The 23747-nt window shown below is 41.8% G+C and overlaps 1 protein-coding gene across 1 annotated transcript in view; it reads left to right on the top strand.

The window, feature by feature from the left end:
- Positions 1-23747, top strand: part of tmem145 (transmembrane protein 145) — a gene marked incomplete at its 3' end in the record, with an annotated part of 37505 nt that overhangs the window by 2823 nt on the left and 10935 nt on the right. Inside the window, exons 2-7 of the mRNA XM_083989265.1 lie at positions 9049-9123; positions 9605-9682; positions 12413-12499; positions 13194-13295; positions 20664-20748; positions 21235-21306. Coding sequence (XP_083845391.1) covers positions 9049-9123; positions 9605-9682; positions 12413-12499; positions 13194-13295; positions 20664-20748; positions 21235-21306 — 499 coding nt within the window. The remainder of the gene's footprint in view (positions 1-9048; positions 9124-9604; positions 9683-12412; positions 12500-13193; positions 13296-20663; positions 20749-21234; positions 21307-23747) is intronic.

The following is a 23747-nucleotide window of genomic DNA, read 5'->3' as shown; positions in this document are numbered from 1 at the left end:
AATTAGATTTACCACATCGGGAGAGTTGAAATGTTGAAAACAGTGGATCAGCAGGGGAAAAGCAGAGAGACAAAAGTTATCCAGAGGCAGCGCTGTGGCCGACAGGTCACCACTTTCTTCAGGAGGGGAGATGTGTGGACTGTCTTAGCCTAAGTGTCTCATGGCGTGTGGAGGTGCTGATAAAACGTCCCTTTGAGCGGCAGCGGCTGAGCGGACGCCTTAAGGTCAGAAGAAGGTCACTGTTTTGAATCCAGCTGGGAGAATGTGAACAGGGAAAGGAATAAAAACTGGCCCCAGCTTGTTTAACGGCCCCAACAACACAGGGCCCCTGAGAATGGTAGTAAATCCACACTGTTTGTCTCCCGTGTCAATGAGTTTGTAGCACACTGGTGTCGAACATTTACAGCAGTATAGTCCTCGGCTGACCTTATGGTGAGCTGTGTTGCTTAGTTACATTTTCACAGTGCACAGACTGGCTGTTAGAGGTGTCAAACATTAGTTTCCAATAGGGCTGAGGGATTTAGAGGGATTTTTGCGATTTAATCTACGAATTAAGTTACAGGCCTGTAGTTTTGCTCTAAGAGGTATTGAATAAAATATGTTTTGTGGCCAGCATAATGACACATTTTTCTTGTTTCAACATGAATAGGATGATAGAAAATTAATATTTGATTTCGTTACTGTTTGTTTGGTCAACCCAGAGAATTTTCAAATCGGTCAGTTCAAGGAAAGTCAACTTCTAAAGTAAAGTCGACTGTGGTCTGAAAACTTAAGCCATCATATTAGTCACATTTAACATATTGGGACACCAGCATGCAAAGAATTTATTAACAGCAATAATCAAGAGTTTTCTTTAGTGACGTTTGGACGGCTGACAGAATTGACAGTTGTTATTATAACTAATGAAATCAGCGGTTGCCAGCTTAAACGTATTTACTTGAGCCTGTCAAGGAGCTTTTAAAGTGTGTCATTTCTAATCAAAATTGCAGCTTTTGCTCACTTTCATACCATCATGGTTTTGATATAAAAACATCTCAGCATTCAGGTCTAGTTAACTGCATCCACCTGTTACAACGTAACTGAAAACAGGTTGAAATGTCTTTGGTTTCTTCAGCTGATGGAAATTTGTGGATTAGACCTGAAAGTTCTGTCTTTTTTTGAAAATTAATGAAAATGAGCAGATGCCCTTGAAAGTGCCTTTTTTCTAATTTAAAAATCTAGCCCCCCCGTGTTCATCCCCGGGCCTTTCTCCATCCTAATATCAACATTTCACACTGATGAATGTTGGAGTTGAACAGCAGTTTCAAAATGAAGGATTTCACCAGGATTTATAGACTTTAATAGGATCACAAAGTAAAGAGGCTGAGGATGTGATGCCTTCCTTTAATTCATGTTGGGGAAAATTCTTGAAATTTTCAAAAATAAAAAAGACTTTAAAAGTCACTGAGAAGTCCTTCAGGTCGACTTTGCAGCAGATCCTGGGATCTCTGTCTGCGTGGAATTTCCATCTCAATCTACTGATAACTAAATACCTTCACATTCAATAGAGGCAGTTATCCTGTGATTGGATACAGGCAGTGTGCGTGTGAAGGAGTGTTTACATGTGTCCATATGCTTGTGTGTGCTTCTGTGTGTGACTCCACAAAGTCTGTGTGTGTGTACTTGTGTGAAACACCCAGAGAGACAGAGACAGAGGGACAAAGCTTGAGTGTGTTTGTGTGTCTGTGTGCGAGTGTGTTTATGCGTTGCAGCGTTGTGTAACCCTGACTAATGAATCATTGAGAAGCCCAGCGGTCCAGGGGTGACTTGACTAGCTGATTGGTAATTAATTGTTAATGAGGCTTAGCAAGCAAACAGGGATCTAGAGAAAAAGCCGAAAAGCTACGGAGAAGAAAGGACAGAAACTGCGAGGGAGGGAGAGAAAGAAGAAAGAAGAGAAAGACTGGGATGGAAAGAAAAGGACGAAGACTGTGAGATGCTAAATTGACCGGATACTGCATCAGGGCATAGCACTTGATTAATGGGGTGTACATACGCACACACTTGGGGAGGTGGCTGAGTGATTCTGCATCACAATGCAGTGGCCATGGGGGAAATAAGAAGACTAAAAGGGGATTAAGGTAGACACCTCAGCCACTGCTGCTGTTCTCCAGGGCTCAAGCCTTTTTCCTGATGCCCATTTACACACACACACACACACACACACACACACACACACACACACACACACACACACACACACACACACACACACACACACACACACACACACACACACACACACACACACACACACACACACACACACACACACACACAGTGGCCGAGCTATAGGCTGCCCAGTCTGGTGGTGGTGGTTGGTAGAATGGCTTGACCCTGGTTGGTGAGTTGTGCCAACTGCTGATGCAGTAATGGCCTCGTTTGACTCAGCAGTCTACTTTTTGAGATAAATACGCTCCTAGCTTCAAGTATCTACAAAAACTTGTTTTTGCGGCGCTGCAAGTGATGATTATTTCACCAAATTCTTTAATTGACATATGACGGTTGTGTTTGCTTGAAAACGGCAATCACACTTTGCTGAAACCCAAGGTGTCATGTCCCTTTTGTCTAACACTTAACATTATACCAATTGTACAGTCACTATAGGAGAAGAAAATGGCTAAATCCTCAGAATTGACATGGAGACTGAAATCAGAAAATTATATTTTTCCATGAAAATGACTTGAACTATTAATTGATATTCACTCGAGACTGCTTTCGTTTGCGATCAATACATTTCTCAATTATTTTGTCTGTTCATAAATTATCATTTGAAATGGTTCAAATTGCACATTTTGTCTGACAAACAGCCCAAAGATATTCAGTTTCCAACCAACAAATATTTGCCACTTATGCTTGATAAATGAGTTCAATGATTGTTGATTGTTCTCATTTAATTGAGCTGGATTAGGTTTTGTCCATACATATGGATATCAAGATTAATCAGATTTAAATCAACAAGGATAAATGCAAAACAATTTTATTTTACCTTTATTTACCCAGGAAATCCATTGAGATCAGAGATCTCTTTTACAAGAGGGACCTGGCCAAGATGGCAGCCATGGAAATAATGTTTTATGCTGTGCATCGATGTGTTATTTGGGCAAACATGTGTGAACCTTTGTGCATTTAGATTGTTTTTGGGTTAGATTAGAGCTGTAGATAGACAATTATGCTCACCAGTGAGTTGTCCAATTAATCGATTGATAAGCTGAGTCAGAAAACAGTGAGAGATATGCAATTTCTTTAAACTTCATTTTCTGTCATCTTTAAATAATCAATAACCCACTGCCTAACCCCTGCACATATTAATTTGTCAGATGGCAAACCTTTACCTAAGAGAAACGGGAACAAATGCATGTTTAGCTTGAAAAATGTCTGAAATAATTAATCAGTCATGAAAATAATTTGTCAGTCAAATAATCGCTTGATCAACTAGGCCTAATCCTTTCAAATCTTGTGCAGATTCACTCTGAGCAAGTGGAGTGTTTCAATATGACCATGCGACTATTTTTTATCTACTTTCTCTTCTTTTTTTCTGTTTTTTGAGGAAATGCTTGTTAGATCCTTGACCTCAACCCCATCAAACACCTTTTCAGATGAAGTGAACCACCACCTGCGAGCCAAGTTTTATCACCAGACATCAGTTCCTGACCTCACTAATGCTCCCGCGGCTGACTGGGAGAAAATCCCTGAAAGTAGGTTCTGAAATCCTGTAGAAAGCCTTTCTCCAAGAGCCGAGGCTCTTACAGCAGCATGATAATGCCTGTGGTCCTGGAGGGTGTTTATCCACAATACAATAGTATATGGTATGTAATGTTGAAGTGCACATATACTGTATGTAGTACTGTGCATGTTCTGGCCATGGAGAGTGTTACATGTTGTGTTTCTCACACTGGCTCATTTCTGATGTGCGTGTGTGTGTGGCTTGAAGACTATATGAGCCAATTCTCTATCTGATTGTTCAGTTAGAGCTGCACATTACTGCTGGATTATTGAGCAGATCATTTGAAGGACGAGCACACGAGAGACAGAATAAAAGTGTTTGTTTGTTTTTGATGTGCGTTAGCAGCTGCAAGCTAAGGCATGCTGCGGTTGCCACGGCAACGGGGGTGCTAGTGCTACTGGTAGTGGGGGGGGGCTGACGTTTGATGCAGTCTCTGTGTGTGTGTTTCAGACCAGCCAATGAGTGCGATGAGTGTGTGACATGCATGCGTGTGTGTGTGTGTGTGTGTTCATTCAACAAGGAGGTCTTTCACAGCTCTAGCCTCTGGTGAGCCTCCTCCTCCGTTTCACCATCCCAACCAGACCACCCCTCTCTCCTCTCTCCAGGGTTTCATCCCTGGGTCAGTGCTTCCCTCTGCTGCCCCGCGTTGTCATGGTTGCAACCTTTAGCGTCACCCGGGACGACGCACAGTGGTGGGAGAGAGTCTCGGGCTTCAGCGACTCTTTGGAGTTTCTTTTCTTCATGAATTATAACCCGACGGCTCCGGGGGGCTGAAGCCGGCTGGCAGCAGCTGAAATATGGCTGCGGTTTTGTTTGCTGTGATATATGCAGGCTCCAGCGCCGGCCACACTACGCTGCTCTGGTTGCACATTATTTCCCAGCACAGAAATTACCGTGCTTGTTTATGTAAAGGGAACGCAGGGCGTAGGTAATTACAGTATAATGGCGCATGGGGAGTTTTGTTGGTTGGTTGGAGATCAAGAGTTCATAACAACCCACCAACCTTAAGGCCAGTTTTAATAAGGAAGAGGAGAATCGTGCTCCAGTCCTTGAGGAGACGGGAAAGTGGAACAGATGCTGGTGTGCGGCGTGAATGCAGTTGTGGTCATGTTTTGGATTTGCTTGAAGAGTGAAATTGATTTCCGGGGAAAGTAAATATTAACTGAAGTAGAACTTGTAAGATACATCAATACGATATCACATTCGGATATGAGACACTACATCATCTGGGACTTTGTTATTTATGTACTAAGCGAAAGTGTTTTCCTGGTCTCCAAAGCTGCAGAGCAGCAGAGTAATTCAACTGTTCAAGTGACTGTTCTGTGAAATGATAAATGTGTGTTTCAGCATATCTAGTTAGGATTAGGTATTGTAGTCACACACCAAACCATTATTACACTTGTGAGTGTGGCTGAAACAGTGACTCCATTGTCAAAATTGCTGCAGTTTATTTCTTTATCGACTGACTAAATGGTTTATTGACTAACTAGTGCAGCGAGAGTGTCAAGTACGGTATTAAAAGTTGTCTCTGAATACTTGGTCAGATTCTTGTTAATTTAAATGAAATCTAAAAAATGTATCTGTCTGGACTGAGTTTCAGCTATTTACTACAACATTTACCCCTGAAATTAAGGATTTTGTGAAAACCCGCATTTATTTTTTTAAGGCCCTGAGAAAAAGTGTTGATACCAAAAAGTATTAAATCAGTTGCATGCAAATAAAAAATAGTGTTGAATCAGATTTGTGGTGTTTTTTTAGTTCGTTTTCCCATTAAATGAATCTTGTCAACTTTAAACTTGTGAAGTTCTTGTTTTGCTGCCTATGATAACATAAAACATTTGGTATAATCTATTAAATTAAAGAGGTACATTGTCAGTGTGTTAGTACTGGTACTAAAACATGCATTTTATCTGTTTAGAAACATTGTTAAATGATCTGGTATTGATAAATGTGGTGATGCTTGAATGTTGAGCTCCTTTCATTTATTCTACAGTATAAAAGACACTCTTGTGATTGCCATCTAGATATCTGAGCACTAGATTATCAATGGCCAATAAGATGGTTATAAGTTACCAGCTGTCAGTCTATATTAGTCTATATTATAAGAAAATGTTTGGTGTGAGAATCACCAGAGGCCCAGTTATACAATACGCAAGTCACAATATGATATTATTGCTACTTTGTCATAATTTGGCATTACCCTGAGTATTGCACATATTGTGATACATTGCCATTTGTGAACCTTTTGGCCACTGCTAAATCTGTCCCTAAAGAAAAATATAGTCATCATCTGTTTTGTCTATTAAGATTTGATTTCTGGTCTGCTCATCTCACTCAAATCATTTTAATTCTTGCAAAGTGGGATTGTCAAGCCGCCAGGCTGACCAACACAGTCATACAAAGTACTCAAATACTCTGGTGCCAAACACTTCCATTTGTAGTTGCAATTTATGGAATATAAGATTGATACTTCGCGTACATGAATCGATATAATATTGCCACGAAAAATAACGTGATACTTTTCTGTATTGATCCACCACCACCACCACCACCCCCACCCAAACTACTTATATAGACTTATATCAAAGTATTTTTTAAATCCAGCCTGGTTCTGTCTCTGCTGTCGTCTCCCCAAATAAAACTTGTGTCATTTGCTTCACTAATAGACGAAGAGTAGCTGTTACTGCTTACAGATTTGATGTCTCCCTTTGGTTCGAAACTCTTCGTCTCCCCTGGCCGCCTCACTGGGCCGCCCTCCAGATAGAGAAATGTGTGTGTAAACATCATGTAAGTGATGCAGCGTCAGTGCTGTGTTCAGCACTATGATCCGTATCTACAGAATGTGTCGGCCCACAGCTGTGTTTGTGTGTATATGTGTGTTTACGTGTGTATACAACGTATAAATTTGAGACCACCACTGACTGATCGGCCATGGCGATGCTGCTGCAGTGCCTTATATAAGCTCAGTGAAGTACACCATCAGCACTATTATCTGGTCTCATGCTGCCAAGCTTATGGCTGAATAATATTAAGAAAGGATATTTTTCTTCTTCTTCTTCATCTTCTCCACCTCTCTTGCTTATTAATGTACTCAGCAGCCCCTTAATGCCCTCTATGTTTACCCTCTCTAAAAGTTTACTCTCTTGGCACTACCTCCCGCCTCTCCACTTTTCTTCCTTTTCTTCTCCACTTAAAGCTTCTTTTTTTTAACCATCTCTCCGCCCCCTCCTTAACTCGTCATCTCTCTTTCCTCTCTTTCCCTCTATTGCCCTGTTTATGTCCTCAATAACTTTATCATCTGACTTACTTTCCCTCTACATTTTTTACTTCCATATACTTCTCCACAGCCTCTGCACTTACCACATGCCAGGGTCTTGGCTCTGAACTGTGTCACTGACTATATCTACATGCACAGCAACGTGCAGTTTATATGATATTAAGATCATAATTCCAAACAAGACATTGCCATCTAAACAGCAGTTTCTTTCTGATCACCTTAGTTGAATTAAGGCAATGTTCAAAGTTATAATCATATTAAGACATGGAGCGTATTCCAATCTTGGTTGCATTATTGATACATGCATAATACAACTTAATCTTACTACATATTCCTACTGGAGTTTTCACATTTTTGGCAGTTGCCAACTTCTTGATGAAACATGCTCTAGTTTACAGCTGTTAAACTAGCATGTATAGAAACAGGGAAAAAAAGGTGTCATTTTCAGCTATGCTTAATTTCTTTTAAATAAAAAAATGATAATTATGAAGTGTTTGGATGGGTGTAACACTGCAAAGTATGCGTCTATGTCATTGCCCCAGATGTAAAGATGCTGCTACCGCCATTGCAAGCTTATTCAGAATATGCTGATAAACTTGTAAACAAGAATTATCTTGTAGCTGCTGCATATTTAAAAACCTTATTCAGAGTGCATGTAAACATACTGTAGTCAGTGTCTGTCTTTTGTTGCCAGTCAGCCTGTGCAGTGCACCACTTTGGTCCAGATACAGATGTCTCAACATCTATTGGATGGACAGCTGTTAGGTTTTAGTGGACAGACGGTCCCAGGTGAGAAGATGTTTTTACCCTGTGTAACATCTCAGCATCTAACAGCAGCACAGAGATTTTCACATGCTTTCATGGCTCTCAGTCGATAAATGACAGAACGGCCCTGACCTATCGGCTCTGTGAAACAGCAAAGCTATTGTTACCCACCTGTCAAGCAGAAACACAACTCCTCATCCGTCTCTCTGCCATAGTTGGATTGACCATCGTGACCACTGGGACAAAGCTGCCGCGGCAGGAGGCTGTTGACAAGTGTGCTGTTGCATCAGTCGGCCGGTGTACTGTCAAATCATCCATAAAGCTTTTTAAAGTTTTTTTCCAGTCCTGTCAGACTCTCTCCTCCTCCTTCTGTCATGTGGGGCGAAGGCCAGTCGCAGCAGATAAGTCCGTCCTTACCAGCGACTCCTCACTCTTGCCTGATGCTTTTTCAGTTTTTCATCCTCTGACCGTCTCCCTTTTTTGGCTGTTGTCGAATCCGTCTTGACACTGCAATTATGTTTTGGAGTACATTGCGCTCACCTTTCTCTGCGGCCGCTCGTCTGCAATCTCCCAATCAATCCCATTCATGCCACTCTGGCAGTGTATGAGCATGGCAGAATGCTCCTTCTCTTTCCTCTGGTAAATTGACACCGTCGATAGCATGTTCCAGATTTACCATTTTTGCTCCCACTGTTTCCTTTCATCCATTTCCCCTCCTCTGTTCATTTCCTTTGTTCCTTGTTGCTGAAATAGGTTTGTGTGGTTCAGTGTGAGGCACTTGCTTTATTTCCCATTTACAGAGCCAGGCCTGTTAGAATACTGAATTCTTTTAGCCGACCAAGGTTTGCCTTCTCCTTAATAACATCTCTGCCTCAGAGTTTGCCTCGGGGTAGGAAGCCAAACTTTCTATAGTCTTAATTTTGAACCATAAATCACTGTTACGCAAGACAGACCGGTTCATAAAAGTAAAGAATGACCAGACAAAGTCTTAAATTTTCTAGTCATCCCTTGTGCTAAATGAAACTGCTTTAACATGGTAAAAAAATACACATGGTAAACATCAGCACATTGTCATTCTCATTGTGTGCGTGGTAGCTTGCTGAGCTCAAACCACCACGGTGCCAAAGCACAGCATCACTGAACAGCCAGCATGGCTGTAGACTCTGAATCTTGTTTCTATGTTGCTTGGTGCATTTTAATAATTTTTTTCCTCCTTCTCTCCTCTGTGTCTTGACTACAGGACTGGGTTTTCCTCACTCGCTTCTGCTTTCTCACCGACTTTGGACGTCTGGACTTCCGGTTCCGCTATCCAAAGGTAGGACGACCTGATACGTTCAGTGTTTGATGTTCTTGTTATCCATTCTTGTTATTTCCATAAAATGTTTCAACTTGGTGCAGCTTGCCCCCACCATGACAACAAAAGTGTTTTGCATCATTTTATTCATCACCCTCTCTTTCTCTTTCTCTTTCTGTACTTCACTGTCTCACATATTTTGTCATTTTCCCATCTTTCTTTCCTTCCTCTCACCTCTCTGCGATTCTTCCTCTGGTTGTTCCCGTCTTCCTCTTTTCCTCTCCTCCTCCCTCTGCTCCTCTCTGCTCGATCTTTCTGCGTGTCTGTTTTTCTTCTTCACACTCATGCCTTGCTCCGCAATCTTAGCCTGCAGACTTTGGAAACAGTTTTTGTCATTTAAATCTCAAAACGTCTCACTGCCTCCTCTCTGATCTATGCACATCCCACCCCAGCTTTTTTCCTAATCTTTTCCTTTCTCTCCCTCTGTCTCTTCTCTCTGCAGTCTCGCTGCTGTCAGAACATATTGCTCTACTTTGATGACAGTTCTCAGTGGCCAGTTGTGTACAAGAGGCCTGAAAAGGTGAGATACTGACACACTCTGCATCATGTCTTTTGACAAGCTCTTATTAAATAGAAATACAGCTCCATTTGCTAATTTACATGTCAGCGTTGTAATGAAGCCCAGCGACTCCAATTTTTCCACATTTTAACATGAAGTGCAGGATCCCTCGTTGGTTAGTTGCCGCTCAGAATACAAATGGTCTCCCTCAGTTCCTGAAAAGTTGACATAGTGGAAATAGAGGCTTTTCACTCTGAATGATGTATTTTGATGACACATGCAGCAATCAAGAGTGGCACAATCCATATTTGTGAGCACAAATGTGAAAATACAGAGTTCCCAGCTGCACCACAGATAATGACAGGAAGAGGAACTATTTCTGCAATTAGACATCTATTTTCTGGGTCTGAAACTGGTCATGCCACCATTTACAGTAAGTACCGTAAGTAAGTCCATAAGTATTTGGACAGTAGCACATTTTTTGTAGTTTTGGCTCAGTACTCAAACACATTGGATCTAAATTAAAACAGGGATTTAAGGTGTAAAGTGTTTATTGTCAGCCTTAATTTTAGAATATTTTCATCTAAACTGGGCAAACAGATAGACCATCCACAGAATTAAAACCTATTTCTGTCCTCCCGCACTGTTCTAAACTAGAGGAGCTGATGTATAAAAAAAAGGCTATGATTACTCCACTGTTCTATTATGATTGTGAACACCCTCAAATATCCTTAGAGCTGAACGTCAGCACTTCAGCCCCATAATAGTCATTGTTGCATTGCATTTTAAATCCCATCTGCCAGAGTACAAAGCTAAAACAATGGAAAATGTGTCTCTTTCCACACATTTAAGTGACTGCACCGTTTCCATTTAGAGTAATTTCTACATTCAGCGGACTCATTCTTCCATCCACAATCTATGCAGAGAACATTTAACATCTGGTTGAATCTGTAATTTTAGGCATTAGGTCAGAGTTCTCTAGGTTTTTGAAAAGCAGATTTGTGTAATATTAGCTTATAGGAAGATGCATGCATGAATTCTTCCAGTGCTGCATTTAAATACACTCACCAAGCACTCCTATTAGGAGCACCTGCATACCTGGCTATTCAGGAAATATCCAATTAGCCAGACATATGGCAGGTGCATGGCATACCATCATGCAGATACAGGTCAGGAGTTCCATTTAATGTTCACATCAAACACCAGAATGAGGGAAAATAATATGAATCTGAGCGACTTTGACTGTGGCATGATTGTTGATGCCAGATGGGCAGGATTTTGTGTTTCTGAAACTGCTGATCTTCTGGGATTTTCACACACAACAGTCTCCAGAGTTTCTACTCTGAATGGTGGGGGAAAAAAACAGAAAACATCCAGAGAGTGGCACTTCTGCAGACAGAAGCACTTTGTTGATGAAAGAGGTTGAAGGAAAAACGGACAGACACGTTTGAGCTCCCACAAAGGCTACGGTAAGTCGGATAACCACCACTGTGAGGAGCAGAAAAGCATCCCAGAATGTACAATGTTGATCTTTGAAATTGATGGGGAGACTACAGTAGAAGATCATGATGGAGCAGGTTGTCTACTATTCAGAGAGGTTGGATGGTTCAGCTCCTCCGATCAAGAAGTCCAGGCTGCTGCTGATGGTGTAATGGCACAGGAGGAATCTTTTCAGGAATCCACTTTGAGCCTCAATGCTCAATGCTGTTTGAACACGTCTTAGTGTTGTCGGCCATATGAGTCCCCACATTTACCATCTGGTAACAGCTACCTCCTGCCTAGAATATTGATGTCTTCTCAGACTGGATTCATGACAATGAGTTCAGTGACCTTCCCCAGACACAGGATCTGAGTCCAGTCGAACATACTGTAGTGGAGATGTGGTGGAACATGTGAACCGCTGACAGATCTGCATAAACCATGTGATCAATGTGATGTGGTCGTGTCAACATGGAGCAAAACCTCAAAGGAAAAACCTCCAGCCTCTTGTTGAATCCATCCTACACAGAGAGCTGAAGGCTGTTTGGAGAAAATGCCATGGAGGTCCTTCCCAGTATGGTGTTTCTAATAAAGTGCTTGATGTAATTTGACACAGTTGATAAAATCAACACTAAATTGCTTTCACGACCAATGAATAATGTATAACGCAGCCATTTATTAAACACACACACACACACGAACCATCCACCCACCTGTTTTAAAACCATGTTTAATCAGCTCAGTGTTTTATCAACATATAACATCTGATTTTGTTTCTCGTGTTATTAAAGTCAAGTAAGTTTCTGAATACAAAATGACACGGAACAGTTATGAAGTGTTTTATGGCATAATTTACTAATCAAGGCTAAAACATTCACCCAGCACCTGGTATTTCTTGAACCATGCAGTCACCTTGGTGGCGTACTCTTCTTTTTGCTGACGTCTTTTTGACACACAGACGTCATATCACATGGAGGAACTTCCAGCTTCAGCGATCTCTCAGCTCTGAGACAGATTCAGCATGAAATAGTACGGCCTTCACTTCAGACTATACAGCCTTCACTTCAGACTAACCATTTTGCACTAACAATAACCAGTCGTACGGGGAGAAATCCATCACCCAAGAGCCAAAGATTTAATTCCAGTATCTTCAATAGACCAAGAGGCGACGCAGACACACTTCCAGTGACATTTTTGATGACACCCGCTTTCTTTGCGTTGGCTTTCTTGCGCATGTTCTGATCTAGAGTTTGATTTGTCTTCCTCCGTCAGAACTGCTACCAGAAGGAGGCGGTGCTGCGGCCAGAGAACAACCAGGTCATCAACCTCACCACACGCTACACCTGGTCAGGCTGCGTGGTAAGAACACACGCAAGAACACACACACACACGAATGTTGTCCCTGGAAAAAAAAAGAATCCACACAATCCATTGTAAGGGTAACATTAATTTTATATATTGTATATTATTAACAATGACTATGACAAAAAGAATTATATTATTCGTTTTCGTCTTGGCTTTCTTTCATCATTTCTCTTCACATTGTTTTGTGATGCAAAAATGGCACCGAGATATGTAAAGGAGGCAGAGACGCAGAGCGGGGGAGTGCGAGCTAATGGCCTGTAATGTTGTTTTTGTATCATTTTATTGATGCACACATTTCCACCATAGTTGATGCATCTCAGCCAACCAGAAATGTTTTCAAAATACGCCCTTTACCCTGTCCTTTTGTTTTGTTTCTTGTTTTTTTGTTTTTTTTCCCTAAATATTCCTTTTATCTCTTTTTCAATAAGCAACACAACATGTTTGTTTATCACATTAGGAGGTGTGATTGCCAGCATGGCTCCATTGTCGTGGCGGTTAGTGGATCTTGTTGCCACATTTCAGGCTATATTTAGGTGTGAAATATGTTCATATCTTGATGTATCAGGCTCCCACTTGTGATAATTCGGTGTGTCTCTGAGGTAAAATGCATTGCCTTTTTTTGGATAACAACATCCTCTATGCACCCCCCCCCCTCCTTCTCTGTGTTTCCTCTCTCTCTCTCTCTCAGGTGGAGGGCGAGGGGGACGATGAGGTTTTGAGCTGCGTGGGAGGCCGCAGTTTCCGCTCAGTGAGGGAGAGATGGTGGTACATCGCTCTCAGCAAGTGTGGGGTAAGCACTGACCTCTGGCCCGACAGGCTCTCCCTCTCTAGGAGGGCAGCACAGCACACAGCCAGGCCGTCACCATGGTTACCACGCCCGTGTAGTGACGGTGTTTGTGTACTGCTTCGTTCCAGACAAACAAACGTCATCGCTGTCGTCACCCTCATCCCCATCCCCACCATCATCCTTATCACCTGTTTTGACATTATAAATCAGAGTTTTGGGTTTTTGCAGTCAGAGAAAAAAACACACAATAAAACTTAGACTTATTTCAGGTGCAGTGGGAAAACTTAGGTGAAAACATACCCAGCACACCCTGAGGAAGGCTCTGTGAAACCTTGGATGTTTTAAGGCTACTACTTTTTGTGCTGGCTCCCTATAAATTTTGAATTAACTTGAGCATAATTTTTGTCCCAGCATGTGCTTTCACATTTCAGCATTTTGCACCAGGCAACATTTTGAATTCAGTAAGTAAGTAATCTAAATAGGCAAAATGTGAAAAACGGCAAGTAAATTGTTAGTTAGATTTATTACAATGTAGAAAGATAGAGATAGAGATGCTGTTATGTTGCAGACCATCTGAACTGATCCCAAATGTAACGTTGCTTATAATGCTAATTTATATCCAAATCCTTCTCACACACCCCCATGCCCTAAACTCATTACATGTTACAGCTGATGTTGTATCAGTACATCTGTCTCTGCATCGCCTCTGGACACTGTGAAGTGTTTTATCTCTCCCGAACCACAGTGTTTCTGCACCAAAGCACAGAGACGCTTAATTTGCAACTCTCTGCTTAAACTGTACTAAACATGCCTTACAAGGGCTGCACTGTAGCCTATTGATTCAGTAGCTTCAGGGACTTTTAAGCATTGTGTTGTTTTATAATGGGGGGCTCAGTGTCGTGCTAATGGCGTGCCGGAAGAAAACAAGCCAAGTGGTAGATGCCAGTGTGTGGTTTGATGATGTGAGTCTGGACTGGGGCACTCGGTGGAGAAATCATGAGCTGGTATAATGATAGCTCTGCTCGGTGATGATGCATCCACCTACACCGAAGGCTTCAGTCAAGGACGAATCCCAGGAATTGGTGTGTGTGTGTGCGTGTATGTGTGTGGTGTTGTTCTTGGTTGTCTGTGTGCGATGTTTTTATGTTTTTGAAAATAGGTGAGGCACAGGCTGAATAAGTAAGACTCTGCTGAATGTGTACCACTGTAAGCCTGCCTGCCTATCAGTGTCACACTCTGGGTAACATCGCTGTCATGCTCCTGGACATGATTCACTGTTTGCGTGTGAGCAATCATGCCTTCCCGTTGTTTTTTGGGTGTGTTTGTTTTTGTGCTGTCTCTCGCGTGCTATCTGAAGAGGGGTGTGATTAGAGCGGATACTTCCTGCGGAGTGTGGTCTAGTGTCAAGCCAGCGTCCGCTGATGGACACGCTGCCTAATGCTGTTGGACTCGAGTATAAAAGCTCGTCTCCACTCCCGGGGACATATGCACGCCGTGCCCCGCAGCCAATTTCCACCTCCCGTCTCTTGTCACTCGTCCTCTGGCTTCCCTTTCTCTTTCACACCTCTCCATCCTTCCTACCTCTGTCGCTCACAATCTTCGGCTGCGTCCTGCTCTCTTTCAACTCTCTGTCACCAGGCTGTGACGAGATCCACGCCATTTCATATCTATTTACTTCTCTGTCTCCTGCTTTCTCCCGGCAGCCTGTCTCTAATTGTGTTTTTCCTCTCCATCTTGCCATCTCACTGGTCTCATTTTCTTTGCCTTCTGCTCATTTCCTGCATTTTTCCCAGCATCCTCACTTTTATCTGCAGCAACATATTTTTCTTCTCTTTGTTCCTGCTTCTCTCTTATCCGGCTCTTCTTTATGTACTTTGTATCTCAGTTTTTACCTGCGCTGAAGTGCGTCTAAATCTATATCGGCTCATAAGCCCTTTAAAAACCGGAGGATGCCGACTCTCAATCCCCCAGATGCACTTGGCTGCACAAAATGGTAAAATATGAGGCTGATCATTATTTAACATTTCCTGGCAATTTCACTTGATTAATTATTGCAGGAAATCTCAAGGCTGCAAATAATCATTGTTTCATCAGGGGAAACTGTCATTATAAATAAAATCCAGGTCATCGCAAATTACAGAGCAGACAACCTCTGGCAGTCAGGATGAAGGATTTTCAAGCAAGTAAATTGTACAATGACAAAAATCAGCAGGTTTAAATGTTTTTTCTTCTCCTGCCTTTGAAAACATTTGAGAAGCGGTATTTCACTTTACTTGTCATATTGTTTTCATCATAATGTACAACCACACTCTAATTACATTTGTGTATCAGTGTAGAGTTTTGAACAGGCAAAAATAGCACACATTTTTTTGGTGTTGCCTTTCAAAAAACTCTTTTGATGAGTCGCGGTAAGAGGACTCACGAACTAATTAGACGCCATTAATGGAAAATAAACAGAAAACAGAGCAACTCAATAACATGGTTTCATCTCATCGACCCAAGCCACTGTCGTCTGAGCCTCAGTTTATAAGGCGTTTATCCTTGTGCTCTTACAAACAGAAGTGGGAAAAAAAGAAGCTTTGAATGGTTGTAATCAACTACTGCTTTATTATGCAGAGCAGAACTGCTGTTAATGAAACAGAATTACCCCAGTAGGGAACCACGGAAGAGCTGAAATTATACCAGCTGTTAATGAGTGCAAACTGCTACAATGGCCAAAATTTCTCAGCTGTCAACTTGGCCAGGTGATTCAACTTTTATAGAGGAGCCAGCACAGAAAGACGGCAGCATCTACTGTACTCGTCCTCAGGCCCCCGTCAAAAAAAGAAATGTAATCTGCACCTCGCATAAAGCCCGGCAACACAGTCACGTACAGGAGGTGGATACTTATCATATCCTGCTGTGTCAGATAGTGAGCCAGTCTGCACTCACACTTCTGTAGTGTAATAAATAAGAAACAGTAAACAGAGTATTTGATGATGTTTGGGGTCTTTTGGGAGATTCACCTTATTTTATGGGAAATGAACAGACCTGATGATTTAAAGATGGTTTTCCTCACACTGTGAACCAACACTGTAAAGAAGTTTTAGTGCTGCAACTAAAAATATTTTCATTATCAGATATATTTAACATTTATCTGGTGTTTTTTTTCTCTTTGTTCATTTGATTTTTGTCTCTCTCACATTTTAAGTGAATGGTTCCCTGTCAATGATGCAGGGAAAATACACACTCATTCAGCAGCTGCAAAGATCAAGTATCAATTTTTATTTTATTGCATGTTTTGTTCAGCTTATCATCTCAGTGGTACTGGATCTTTGCCAGACCAGTTGGCCAGATGTGTGAGATCATGGACCAACATGGTTGGTTTCGATGGTTATATTAGTTATATTAATTAGAGCAAATAATTATAATTTGGGGTGAGAGAAGTCTTTGATTCATGTGCACCAGGTGGTCCTTTTTCCTAAGAAGTGGATGTCGGAGTGGTAGCAGAACTTGGGGGGCCTCCACAGAGCCCTGACCTGAGCCCTGTTGAAGAATTTTGGAATGAACTGGAGCAGTGCCCATCCTCACTAATTCTTCAAATCCCTGCTCTGAAATCCTGTGGTTCAAGCTCCCAGAAGAGCAGAGGCTGTTATAGCAGCATATTAAAGAGACACTTCACCTATTTTACACGACAAGGTCAATTTACTCGTTGTAGTTAGTGTTACACAGCCTGTGAAAACAGTTGTATAAAGCCTTCTGCGGCTTTGAAGTGACAAAAACTCCGGATGTCTTGGCTATCTACTGCTTTTCATTTTCAGCAGTCTATTGAAATAAGAAACTGTTTCTCGTCTTTCATCTTTATGGATGTGCAATGTTCAAATGCTGGAGTTTTAGAATCACATTAGGGCATATTGTTTAGGTTTTCCTCGCTGGCTGTGTATACTGTATTTTCAGAGGAACACTCAACTGTAAGCTGTAACCAAACACTCTTATTCCAGAGACGAGATCCGCGCTCTCGAAAGTCTCTCTGAAGTCCTTTTAAATGAAGTTATCAGCAGCTCAGGGGAGCGCATGATGTACAAGACTGCACAGACATTTTCCTGAGAAACCCTTCAGTCTGTGATGTATCAGTACAGCAGATCAGAGGTGGAGGCTTTTTACACCTGAAACTTACACGCAACCGCCCCAAAAAACATCCGGCGACGCTCCGTCTGTCCCGCAGATGGAGAAGCGCTGCCGTGAAGTGCAACTTCTCTCCTGCATCCATCTCTCTCCGTCTCTACCGTTGCTCCTTTCTCTTCATTCTGCCATTCTCCTCCACCTGCTTTTTTAACTTTCTCCCTCTCTACATCTATCTCTCTCTTTATCTCCGTCTCCCTGCTCTTTGTGTCTGTATTGATTTTTGTGGCAGTGAACGCTCCATGCTTTTCGCCCTTTTTGATAGAGGGAGCGAGATGGAGTCTCAGGCTGCCGAATGAAATCAAAGTCTTTTTTTTTTCCTTCCTCCCTCTCCCTTTTCCCTCGCTCCATCGAAACAAGCGCGAACTCCATCAGCTTTGAACTTGTGTGTGTGAAATGAGCTCTCTGTGCTCTGATTGTCAACCCATCTCTGTCCCCTTTCTCTTGTTCTCTAACCCACCTCCATCCCTCTTTTCTCTCACCTCCCGATTCTTCTCAGTTTGACACTTCTGTGTTACTGCCAAAAATTAACACCATTCCCACGGTGGTTTACCTCACAGGTGTGTTAATTTCATCCGTAGTGTTCTTCCTTTCCTGCAAGTTAACATACCCAAATATCACCTCTGTGCTCTCATTACATTTCAATGCACCACACTCATGTCAGTAGGCAATCCATAATTATCATAAGCCTAACAAATAATTGATAAATGTGTCACAGTAACTATTAATAATTGACAGTGAGAATATTCTTCGTTAAATCAGAGAAAACAGTTGCTATGGATATGATCATCCATCCATCTTGATAATCTGGGTCGTCTTCACATTGGTAGTACAGTACAGTAGGCAGAGTGGCCTAGCTTCTCCACCAACTTCCTTCACATACCTGGGGGATCCTGAGGCCAGTTAAGAGACCGAGTGACGACATGACACAATTACTCCGAGCAGCTAAACCACCAGAGGATTTGGAAGTTTCCTCCTCTGGTTTTTACCTGGAAATGGTGGAAGAAATCCAAAAGATGTTTTTTTCAAACTTAAAGGGATAGTTCACCCAAAATTGAAATTTCACTCATTATCTACTCACCCTCATGTCGACTAAGGGCTGGGAGAAGTTTCAGAGTTATCCATGGCTTCTATGAGTTACAGGGGGTCTCGGCGTAGCAGTGCATGTCCATATAACGGTTGCAAATGGATACCAACTGTCAAAACATCCAAATACCTCCATGCTGCTCGTATGTAATGTCCGTCTTGTATTGAAGCCCCGAAATGCGAAATTGTCCAGAAAAAAATTAAGTAAGTCTATATTTCAAGCTTGTTTTGTAGCGGAAGCTTCTCGAAGCTCCTCTTCCCGGTTCGTCAAATTTGGACGAACTGGGAAGAGGACAGACCCTGGTTCGTCCAAATTTGACGAACCGGGAAGAGGAGCTTCCGCTACAAACAAGCTTGAAAAATAGACTTATTTAATTTTTTTCGGGACAATTTCACATTTCGGGGCTTCAATACAAGACGGACATTACATATGAGCAGCATAGAGGTATTTGGATGTTTTTTGGTGTGTCTTTTTGTTACGAAGACAGTTGGTATCCATTTGCAACCGTTATATGGACATGCACTGCTATGCCGAGACTGAAACTTCTCCCAGCCCTTAGTCGACATGAGGGTGAGTAGATAATGAGTGAAATTTCAATTTTGGGTGAACTATCCCTTTAAAGCAGTGCTAGTCTGGGCTGTTTTTGTTTTTCTGGGTTATTGCACCCATGTCAAACTAAATCACAACACTCCGCCTGCAACATGGAAGCCAGATGAAGTCAGACAGCTGTAAATCCAGCCCGCTCTCACACATGACAATTTGGTGTGAATAATCGACATCAGTGGGAAAATTCTGCAGCAGAAAGTGATGAATCACTGAGCTTAGAAAAGCAAAACTGTCTCATGATCTGCAGCGACGAGCAAGATGTTTTATATCATAATCGCGCAGAGGTGGCGCATGGTTTCAGGGCGTTGTCACTTACGTAGAGCGATATATCAGACATCCTCAGGGCTTTTCATTTTCCTTCTTTAGTGCTACAGCTTATATTTTAGGTTTTTTTTTACAGGTCTTGAAGGCTGAATTATGTATTATGACACCTTTGTTAGTGATGAGAAATAAAGGCTTAGTCATCATATCAGCATTATTAATAGTGCAGGGTGCCACACCTCAATATTTTAGTGATGCCCACAGTAGCTGCAGCGAATATCAGTAACTGCCAAAAAGTACCAAATATATCTTGTCACATTTTTTATTCTACCTATGTGGGTTTTTTTTTTTTCCTGGATGGATCTTGATATAAATTACGATCTTTGCAAAGTTGTTGAATGCCTGGTCAGAAAATGTTTACTTACTGAGAACTTTAGGTTATTTATTTTACATAACAAACAAAGGATTTTGCTTTACATGTTGCTGGGTAAAGTTTGATTTAGCTTCAGTCTGATTCTGATGGATTAATGCAAAGATGGGAAACACCACCATGAAAGCAAATAATGTGAAATATGCGATAAATTTTCCCTTTTCATATTACAGAGAAGCATTACATTCTTTACTTTGAATGACATAAAGCCTTATGTATATGATCGACATGTTGCACAGCATACAAAGCGATAAAGACAACGAGTTAACTAGCTTTCTCCTACATTAAAGATGGTATTTTTAGAACCAGCCAATGGAAGCGCACTCTACAGTGTGTGATAAAGTTATAAGTATGGGATCATCAGCTGTAAAAACTAAAGATACCACCAACTTGTGGACTTGTTCTTTTACAACAGTGCCATTTTCCCCCCATAAGCTAACAGCCAATTAGTCGGTTATCAGCTTTTTCCTTTTCCAAACTATCATTATTCAATCAGCCATTGAAAATCCACTATCATTCGACCTCTATTTTCAACGCGCTCCAGCAAAGGAAAGTCCTTTGGGTCTCTCTCCATTGTCAGCTTTATAATGAAATAGAAGGATATCATAAAGGAAAGTCTTAAAGCTTTGTTGCTGCTCTTTGCTCTTTAGGGTCGTCAACCTGCAGAAGTTTTCGCATAAATTTAAGCTTTAATGTATATTTTGTACAGATCACAAAGCCCAAAACGATGTATGAGAGAAAAGGCAGGTGAGATTAAATATTCACACACTCTGTCTGAGTCTTGTTTTTCTTTTTCTCCTCCCTCCCTCCCTCCCTTTTCTCACAGGGCGAGGGCTTGCAGCTGGAGTACGAGATGAAACTGACCAATGGCCAGTCTTTCTGGACGCAGCATTTCTCTGCAGATGAGTTCGGTAAGAGTGATTAGACAGAAAGAGAGAGATTATGGAATGAATCGCTGATGGCACAAGCCAACACCACTTAGCACGGCCAATAAAGCACACTGAACTGAACAAATTACAATAATGAAGGGACGGCTGAATGAATTAATGATGATAGATGAACTGAAAGGAAGGGATGAAAAGAAGAAGAGACCCAAGTAGCTTCTAAATGAATTATTCCTACATCTCCAATGCTCTCTCTCTCTCCTGCTCTACATAGAGTGTAACACTCTCTCTCTCAACTAATCCAGTATCCTCATCACGTACCTACCTGTGTATTTTTCATCCTTCCCCTTTTTTTCTATGCTTAAATGTCCCCTGTCTTCTTCACCTTGATATTTCCTGAACCTCATTGACTTCTTTACTTTCTGGTTTTGATTCCTCCTCCTACCCTTTTCCTTCTTTTCTCTGCGTTTTCCATCTTTCTATTGCATTAATTATTCTTTTTCCTTCCTCCAGGAATCTTGGAGACGGACATCACGTTCCTGGTCATATTCTCCCTGGTGTTCCTCCTCTCCTGCTACTTTGCCTGTAAGTACTGTCTTTTCCACTTACTGTATCGCTTTTTCTCCTTCTCCTTCCATGAACAAGTATATTCTGACTCTCAAAGCTCGCAGCAGTCATTAACCCCCCCTCCCTTTCTTCAGATCTGTTATAAAAATCTACATGTTTTCTTGATGGGATAGGAGTAAGTTCTCATGTTTCCACAGATAAGTAAAGGTGGAGCATATGCCTATTTTCTCCTGGGGCCAGGACTTTGTCAGAGCAGAGCACGAGCTACACAGATGCAGGAGTGAGTGGATTGCGAGCGCTGGGTTTGGTTTTCGTGTATGAGGTGAACGGTTGAGTGGAGAAGGCAGCAGCAGCCTTAATGTTAGTGAGGCGAGTTTGTCGCGTGAAAGTCACAGTGAACTAAACTGCAGTAGCTGAGAAAACAGCCCCAAAGAGCCACTCACCCTCAAATGAAAACTCACGCCAAGCCTATCTCATATAAGGCTTTCCTATGGTGCCATTCAGATTACTGTTAAATTGTGGGGGGAAAAAAACATTTTCTCCAGTGCTGGGGTTCCCTTTGTATCAGCTCCATAGTAAACAATGGTTTCTTTGTGCCTTCACAGCACAAGGTTTGTCTTTAATGTTGAAATGAATTATGAGCAATTCAACCAAAAACCAACTTTTCTATCTCAGCTTGTTTCTTTTGAGGGATGTTGTTAGAGGCCTGGAGGTGGAAAGTGCCCAGTATTTTATGAGGAAGAACAGCAAAAATGAAAAGAAGACACTATAGATGTAAAAACTTTTTGGGGGTCCAGAACCTCAGGCTGGAAATCACTGCTCGAAAGCCACGGGATGTTGTGATGTGAATAGTTCTCATTTTATGGGCCCAGGTTTTAAGACCAGTTTCTCAGAGATTTCTGCAGCTACTGCAATCGACTGGGGGTGAATATGAGTATTTTCTGTTTGTGCTGCCCACAGCAGTGGGAAAATGTTGAAATATTAAGCAGCAGCATCCACACGACACACTGTTTGTACAGGAACTATTTCTACAAGACTATGGATTATCAACTGTAATGCAGCTACTATGTCTGAAGAGATATTACTATTAATTTTATTTTAATGTCGTTTTTTGTAAACTTCACCCTCATTGTTTTGGTGGTGAGCCTCATATCTCAAAATGTTGGTTATTAAAACCAATTAAAGGAAGGGGATTTAACTTTTTATTAACGTTTTCTCATTATAACAAATGTGCAGTGCTGGATAGCCATTACAGAGACATAAGATGAGTATGGGTATATATCAAATTGAGGCTTTTTGATGTGGAGTTATGTGAGGTAGCGCCAGCACACTTACATTATGTGGCCATCAAACAAAAGTATTTTATACACTTGATAGATGGATAGATCCTTTTAAAAGCATCCACTGAAACAATCCAACATCCATTTACCTACTGTATCCCTACCATAAGTGCAAGCCGCATGTCAGTTCAGAGAATCAGAAATCGGCGTAATAGGGGTCATAGTCCATAGATACATTTGAATGTAGGAATCCATCCATTCATTGGCTATACCGCTCATCAATGCAGAATCCTCGGGCCAATCCCAGTTGACACAGGGAGGGATCACCAGTCTATCACATGACTGACATAGAGAGACACAACTCACCCACTCACATTCACACCTACAAGCAATTTAGAGACACCAATCAGTCTAATGTGCATGTCTGTGGAAACGAGGGGGGAAACTGGAGAACTCAGAGAGAACCCAACCAGCACCAGTCAGCAGCCCAAAAAAATGTAGTGCCAAAGGAAAGTGCCGTTACCACAGGAAGATGAACCACTGTAAATGCTACATGTACATTTAAGCAGATATTGGATTATTACAGTTTTTATGTATCGACTGACACCTTTTTTTCATGGTGGCCTCGTGCACAGCAACACGTAGCCCTGTTAGTCTGCCGAACTGTCCCTTTAAGAGCTAGCAGACACTAGACGATCTTAAGAAAGGCTGTGTTCAGCCGCTGCTCTGCTTTGCTGGAATCACACCACTTTCCACAGCAGATGGAGTTGGCCAGTTGTTGCGGAATTGCAAATTACCAAGTTTGTCTGTTCCAGATCAGCTACTAAATGGGCCATGTGGTGAACTTGTTGTTCCGAACAGCCTTTAAATTAATTAACGCCAGCGTGGTCGTCCAAGTGTTGTGTAGTTAAACGCCTCTGAAACTTGCTTCACCTATCTAGGTGTGTTTTATAGTGCACTGGTTGAATTCCTATTAGCTGTTATTTAAATGGATGGGCACAGGGGAGGTGCATCCTTTGCTGTGCTCGCCTCGGTGCAGGGGAATAAGGCTACGTAATGAGGTGCAAATACATCTTTTGAGTCTCGGGTTCTGCTGAAATCTTATGGTGATTTTATGCAAGTTGGGAGCAGGTTTTGAATGAACTGCTGTATCTTATTCACCATGTGTACGTTGCTCCC

Source organism: Trachurus trachurus (assembly GCF_905171665.1).
Source record: "Trachurus trachurus genome assembly, chromosome: 16".
In the NCBI taxonomy this organism is placed as follows: domain Eukaryota; kingdom Metazoa; phylum Chordata; class Actinopteri; order Carangiformes; family Carangidae; genus Trachurus; species Trachurus trachurus.
This window is presented reverse-complemented; position numbering and strand designations above follow the sequence as displayed.